The 7,664-nt window shown below is 34.0% G+C and overlaps 1 protein-coding gene across 1 annotated transcript in view; it reads right to left on the bottom strand.

Annotated features, from left to right (window-relative positions):
• The window catches only part of LOC108532988 (dynein heavy chain 14, axonemal-like), a 24,513-nt gene extending 20,572 nt beyond the window's left edge, over nt 1–3,941 (bottom strand). The window contains exons 1-3 of the mRNA XM_017877304.1: nt 3,896–3,941; nt 3,003–3,372; nt 1,003–1,193 (exon numbers count right to left, since the gene is read on the bottom strand). Coding sequence (XP_017732793.1) covers nt 1,003–1,193; nt 3,003–3,324 — 513 coding nt within the window. The 5' untranslated portion in view covers nt 3,325–3,372; nt 3,896–3,941. The remainder of the gene's footprint in view (nt 1–1,002; nt 1,194–3,002; nt 3,373–3,895) is intronic.
• Between the last annotated feature and the right edge of the window lie 3,723 nt (nt 3,942–7,664).

Raw genomic sequence — 7,664 nt, 5'->3', positions numbered from 1 at the left:
TAGGCTCTAAGATGAGATATTTAGATACGATGAGGATTATGAAGAAGATTCAGAATTATTTCATGATTTTTAGTGTAAACAATTGGAAGAATGGAGCTACCATTAACTGAGATAAGAAACACTACTCTTCTGAGGAAGAGTAGAATCTGGGAGATGGAGAATGAAAGGTGAATGTTTTTGACATGTTTTGTTATGTTTTTGACATATCTCAACTTAGACATATAAGTTGAGATATTGAATAGGAAATTGCATATGTGAATTTGGAGTTCAGGAGAAAGTCGAGATTAGGGTTGGTGATAAAAAATAATCTAATTTTTAAAAATGAAAGTTGTTTTTTAAAAAATTCTTCTTTTTAAATTCTTAAAAAAAAGTGTCCATGTTCCTCATTACAACAGATCATTTAGTAGAGAATTACAGGAACAAAATACGTGTTTTGATTACATTATATGTTGTCAGCCATGAAACATTAATGAAGCTTATTGCAAGTTAGGCATGAAAATAGAAAATTTTTAATCATGGAAAAATTGAAAAAAGTATTTTTTATAATAAAACTTACATGGAAAGTCAAATAGTTGTTTATTATGCATTTTAAATATAATGTCAAGTTATATATATGTTAAGGTAGGGCAATTCTTAGATGTCTTAACATATTTTCAGTTTACATATAATGAATACAGTGGTTTTGATATTTCCATTCCTAGAAAATATGTTCTGTATTAGTAGTACTGTTAAATAATGAAGCACTAATTTCATTTGTCATACATGAAAACCAGTATTACTGTTTTTTAATCACCTAAATAATAATGGAATAATTAATAGCTTACCCAGCATCTCCAATTAAATAATTTCCTATCACCTATTATTCTATAAACGTACTATTATTTTCCCAGGCACTCATAAACTTCCTTTCCTAATTCCTATGCATTGTATATTTACTTGCCTATTTAAAATTGGCCCATCTGGTATTTCAACCTATTTTTTTAAAAAACCATTTTTATTTACCTTGAGAGCTAGAAGATTCTCTACTTTACAGTTTTTATCAAGGGGAACTGACTTCCCAATAGTCTCCTGGAGAGCCTCCCAATGCCTTGGCTTGAGACAGGGATTTCCCAGAGCTATAATGATAGGCAGCTCTTGTTTAAACTCTGTTACCACTTGCTTAAGATGTGTCAGCATATCGCTTTTAGGTAAACCTATAAATGACAAGGGGTCAGTAGGCTTACAATATGTTCATTATATTTTTTAAACAAAAAAATTGAGAAAATAAGATTTTTTTTCTTTAAAATTTGTTAAACACTACTTTATCAATTATTAAACTACATTAAAATAACATGAAGCAGTGAGCTTTATTAACATCACCCTTCCATGAGAATCAACTATGCATTAAAATAAAGAGAAATAGTTATAAAGACTGGTGACTAAAGTCTAACTATCAAAACCAAATTATCTTAGAAAATTTGATACCAGGAGTGGCCAGCTACCACAGGTTTCCCAGATTTTCCCTGACATGATAAATATACAGACAAATGGGTACACACGCACACACACACACGCGCGAGCACACACACACACAAACACACACACTCACAGCACAAACATTCAGAAGACTATCATAGATTCTGGGTATTTATTTATTTAATTAACATCTTAACATAGCAAGATGAGGTCTTGCTATGTTGCCCAGAATGGTCTCAAACTCCTGGCCTTGAATGATCCGCCCACCTCAGCCTCCCCAAGTGCTGTGATTACAGACATGAGCCACTGTACTCAGCTGGTTTGGGTTTTTTAAAATTTTGGTAAGTATGGAAGAACATCAAGGGAAAAAATATACCATCACTACGATTTCATTAAAAAATACTTCAACACCAAAATGTAGGAAATGTAGGTGACAGCTTTGCCACAGACCAGCACTAGTCTGTCCTCTGCCATTGACAAACCACTGAAGTACAGGATTCAAAACCTATGGAGTGGAAGATTCAACTCTTACAATCTTTTTACTCAACTTGTAAAAGAAAGAGGAGGGGGCCAAAGTTAGGGACTCAGGAGAACTGAAAACTTCACCCAGACACTCAAAAAACCAATTTGTATACATGGGGCTTCTTTTATAAAGCCATATTAAATAGTAACATGTTTTTAAGACCTGATTAAATAAAAAATCAAGAGTGTAACTTTAGTTTTGCCAGTCTCGACTTTGGCAAACAGCAAGATTTTATCTGGGGAACCATGGGTAAAAGAAGGTATCATCTAGTTGTTACTTTACTGTTCTCCAAAGCATATATATAACAAAATATTAAGAGGAGATGCACACAATGAGTGTTATGTTAAAGAGACTGCGATTTGCCCCCAATGTTCTCTTTTCTAAACTTCTGTGCTATTGTTATGTTTCTTACATAATTTTAAAACAACTGAAATAAAGTGTTTTTCTGGCTTTTCTGGAGAAGAAATTTTAGTTTAAGGTATAACTGAGTGATAGGGGAGAAGTCTTTTAAAAAATACAAAGATATTCTCTTGGCCAGGTGAAACAAAATCTCCCTTTTGGAAGGGATATGATCTTACAGAAATGTTCTCACAAAAAGCAGTATCTTTGCACTGACAAGATTTCAAATTTTATAATTAAAATAAAATAAACCTCTAAAAATTACACGGTTTACCCACTGCCCAAAAGATAATGATTATGCAAATGGTCCTTTATCATCAAAACATCTCCGACCAGTGCCCTAAGAAGGGCCATACTCAGGGTGAGGTACCTGGGGTTCTATGCAGGGAACCAACTTTTAAAGGACATAAAAATTGTTAATTATTTAATAAAACTTTTTTGACAAGGACTTAATTTCTTTTTTGCTTCAATAAAATTCCTACCTATACTCCTGTACTGTAGCTCTAGCCATAATAGTCAACCCCTGAGAACAGGTAAAGAAACAAGCCAAGGATAATGCTCTTGATGTCCAAAGGCCATTTGGTATATAGATCTAGGTGGGAAAATTTGAGAAACATATTTTTACCTTTTTCTAATACCGAGATCATGTGCATCAGTTTTGAAACATTTTTCTGTACTGATTCTACCTCAATACTTTGAAGAGAACTATTCCTCCATTCCCAAGAGGCTTGCCTCCACTCCTCTTGTGCTTCCCATAATTTTTTCCTCAAAGTCAAGTCACATTCAATGTCAGAGATCTCTGAAAGCAAAATCTGTGCAATTTCTTCCACATTAATAGAATGCATATGAGATTGAGAATCACTGAAACAATCCTGATAGCTTGAATATGCTTTAGCTTTGTTAGTTAAACTTGCAGCTTCCCCTGAGAGAGTCTGGATCATTTCCATTGCCGTTGACACTTGAGTACCAGCACATAACAAAAGAGGAGTTCTTATCTAAAAAATAAGAGTAGGACTTTCTAAGAGAAATCAGTATGTCTAGAACATACCTGTTTTACTGGCAGTGAAAGCATTTTAGTACATAATCTAGGCTTTTACCTGATAAGTGAGTGAAACTGGAACTATCATTACCATTTTGCCCAGACAAAGATAAAGACTGGCCCAGAAAGATTTCAGGGGGTTTTAGTCCTTTTTATGCCATGAGCCCATTTGGCAGTCTCTTGAAGCCTATGGTAAAAGTCACCAGCCATGCTGCTGTTTGTTTCCTACATTCACTCATAGTTGAGAAAATGCTAAGTTCCAGTTAGAAATTAGTGAAACTAGAGATGTAATTTTACTTCCCATTCAAATTCACAAATCACCAAAATTCTGTCTGTGAATCCCAGTTTAAGAATACTTGTATTAAATTGTTTAGCCAAAATTCCACTGAAAGCAAATACCCAAATGCCTGGATTTATGAGACTAAGGTCAAGTTTTTAATTAAAAAAATAAAAAAAAGAAAGAAAACCTAAACACTTACCTTGGCTTTTAAATTGCTAACATCAACACGTAGACTACTGATACATGCTTCCAAGTTATCTCTGAATTTAGTTAAAGCAGTGTCTTTATTTACTATACTTAACTTCATAGATGATTTTAGTTGACTAAACTTAATATGAAGAACTTGGAATATGGCAATTTGCTCTTCTGAAATATGGATCTGGTGATGGGTTACAACAGAATATAGCTGAGAAATTGTTAAGTACTCTTTTTCTAATTTAGATATTTTTGAGGAAATTGCATTCAAAAAAATAAAATGCTCCACGAATTCTTCTATTTCAGTGGGATCACATTCCAGCTGCTGCAATGATGATTCCACAACCTGAAATCAACATGTCAATTATAATTGTGTAATGACTTTTCACCATTTTGAAAGACCAATTATTCTTTTTAATTTCTCTTACTTATGTAAGTCTAATTTCAGAAAATAATAAAAACATCATATATTAGTCTGTTCTCACACTGCTAGAAAGAACTGCTTGAGACTGGGTAATTTGTGAAGAAAAGAGGTTTAATTGACTCACAGTTCCATAGGCTGTACAAGAAGCATGGTTGGGAGGCCTCAGGAAATCTACAATCATGGCAGAAGGTGAAGGGGAAGCAAGCACATCTTACCAAGGAAGAAAAGGGGAGAGAGAGAGACAGAGAGAGAGAGAGAGAGAGAGAGAGAGAGAGAGAGAGAGAGAATGAATGTGGGAGTGCTACACACTTTCAAACAACCAGACCTCCTGAGAACTCCATTGCAAGAACAGCAAACAACCAGACCTCCTGAGAACTCCACTGTGAGAACAGCAAGAGGGAAGTCCACCCCCATGATTCAACCACCTCTCACCAGTGCCCCTACTTCAACATGTGGTGATTACAATTTGACATGAGATTTGGTTGGGGACACAGAGCCAAACCATATCACATAATCTAGACATAATTCTAAGTATTATTTAAGTACTGGGGCATTAACACGACCAAATCCTTCTACTGTTCACAAAAGGCACTTGAATGTATCCCACATATAAAATAAATGCTATTAAGACATAAAATAAGTAAATTGTGAATAACAATTTTCAAGAAATGTAATATAAATGGCAAATTATGACTGAAATGTGAACAGTGAATAATAATTGCTATAACTTTTTGAGCATGTATGTGATAGGTTCTTTAGGTACATGATCATACTTTATTCAGATAGTATATTTGCTAATTAGGTATTTTTTTCTAATTTGCACAGGAGGAAACTGAGTCTTAGAGGGATTTATTGTATCAAGATCAGAAATGTAGTAAGTTACAGAACTGTGATTCAAACCCAAATTGATTCCAGATCTCATTATTTTCCATCATACTTACATCTATTATATTTATAACCTCCATACTTTTCAAAGGTGCATATAAATTACTCCCTAATTACTCCCTAATGCTTGAAGTAATTGCATTTCTGTGCTGGAACTACAATTTTGTCATATTTTTTCATGTTTCAAGAGCTCTTAAGGAGTATGACTGCATAATTTTATGTAATTTTGGTATGAAAGTCAGTTCAATTTTTAATCTTCACAGCCTTGAATTAATTTCATATATGTATGTGTCTAATGTGATGTTAAAATAAATGTTCATGCAAAAATCACAATACACAAAAGTTTATAAGATGGAAAAGTTTATCAGATGGTGAACTATTATTCCATTACCGAGAGATTACCATTGTTAATCCATCAGAAATTTTATTATGGGGTATGTGTGTGTCTCTTTGCCACAGAGTTTATATTAAGAGGCCTTAAAATCAGAGAAACTTATTTTTGATCCCAGCCTCAGTATTTACTAACTGCATGAACCTAAGCAAATAGCTTTATTCTAATAAACTTATTGTCCTCATCTGTACTTTGGAGATCAAATAAAATAATTTAGTAATGGACTTACAATGTACCTGGCACATGGAAGGTGCACCAAGAATGATCATGTCAGTAGACTGAGTAAACATAACTATTTAGACTCCAATACAAATACTAATCAAATGACCCCAAAATTTTAAAATATGTATTTATATCACAAACAATGAAATAATTCCAATCTCATATAAACCAAGAGAATATAAAAAGGTAAAATATACCCAAACTTCATTTATGACACTAGCAACATATTGATACCAAAACCAGATAAGGATGGTAAAAGAAAATTATAGATGATTTTCACTTATAAACATAAATACAAAAATCTTAAAAATAATATGTATGCATGTATATGCACATGCTGGTAAGGTAAATGTATCAATTTGGATGTGAGATTACCCTTAGAAAGTCAATTAATATAACTCCCCACAGAAAGGTTAAAGGAAAACTGCAAGATTATCTCAATAGATATAATGAATAAGCATTTGATAAAATTCATTTACGATAAAAACTCTTACAAACTAAAAATAGAAAGTACTTTCTTATTGTTCAATTCCCACCTATGAGTGAGAACATGTGGTGTTTGGTTTTCTGTCCTTGTGACAGTTTGCTGAGAATGATGATTTCCAACTTGGACACAGGGCAGGGAACATCACACACTGGGGCCTTTTGGGGGGTGAGGGGCTGGGGGAGGGATAGCATTAGGAAAAATACTTAATGTAAGTGATGAGTTGATGGGTACAGCAAACCAACATGGCACATGTATACCTACGTATCAAACCTGCACGTTGTGCACATGTACCCTAGAACCTAAAGCATAATAATAAAAAAAAAAGTATTTTATTTAACCATATAAAGGTAAGCTACCAAAACCCTCAGGAAATATAAATACACCCAGGATAAGCAGCAGCCAGAAGGAGGATGAATAAACAGAACTTTCAGAACAGATTCTTTGAAAAATAGCTCAGAAACAACCTTCTGGTACTGGTACAAGAAAAGGCACATAGACCAAGGGAACAGAAGGGAAAACCTGGAAATAGGACCACACACCTAAAACTATCTGATCTTCGACAAACCTGACAAAGAGAAGCAATGGGGAAAGGATTCCCTCTTCAATAAATGGTGCTGGGATAACTGGTTAGCCACATGCTGAAGATTGAAATTGAACCCCTTCCTTATGCCATATACAAAATTTAACTCAAGATGAATTAAAGACTTAAATGTAAAACCCCAAACTATAAAAACCCTGGAAGATGACCTAGGCAATACCATTCATGACACAGGCAAGGGCAAAGATTTCATGATGACAATGCCAAAAGCAATTGCAACAAAAGCAAAAATTGACAAACGGAATCTAATTAAACTAAAGAGCTTTTGCACAGCAAAAGAGACTATCAACAGAGTAAACAGCCCACAGAATGGGAGATAATTTTTGCAAACTAGTCATCCAACAGAGATCTAATATCCAGCCTCTATAAGGAATGTAAACAAATTTACAAGAAAAAATCAAACAACTCAATAAAAAAGTGGGTAAAGGACATGAACAGTCACTACATGCAGCCAACAATCATATGAAAAAAAAAACTCAACATAACTGATCATTAGAGAAATGCAAATCAAAACCACAATGAGCTACCATCTGATACCAGTCAGGATTACTAAAAAGTCAAAAAATAACCGATGCCTGTGAGGTTGTGGAGAAAAAGGAACACTTATACTGTTGATGAGAGTGTAAATTAGTTCAGCCATTGTGGAAGACAGTGTGGCGATTCCTCAAAGACCTAAAGATGGAACTACCATTTGACCCAGGAATGCCACTACTGGGTATATATGCAAAGGAATATAAATCATTCTATTATAAAGACACATGCATAC

Source organism: Rhinopithecus bieti, unplaced genomic scaffold, assembly GCF_001698545.2.
Source record: "Rhinopithecus bieti isolate Rb0 unplaced genomic scaffold, ASM169854v2 scaffold_11163, whole genome shotgun sequence".
NCBI classification, from domain to species: domain Eukaryota; kingdom Metazoa; phylum Chordata; class Mammalia; order Primates; family Cercopithecidae; genus Rhinopithecus; species Rhinopithecus bieti.
This window is presented reverse-complemented; position numbering and strand designations above follow the sequence as displayed.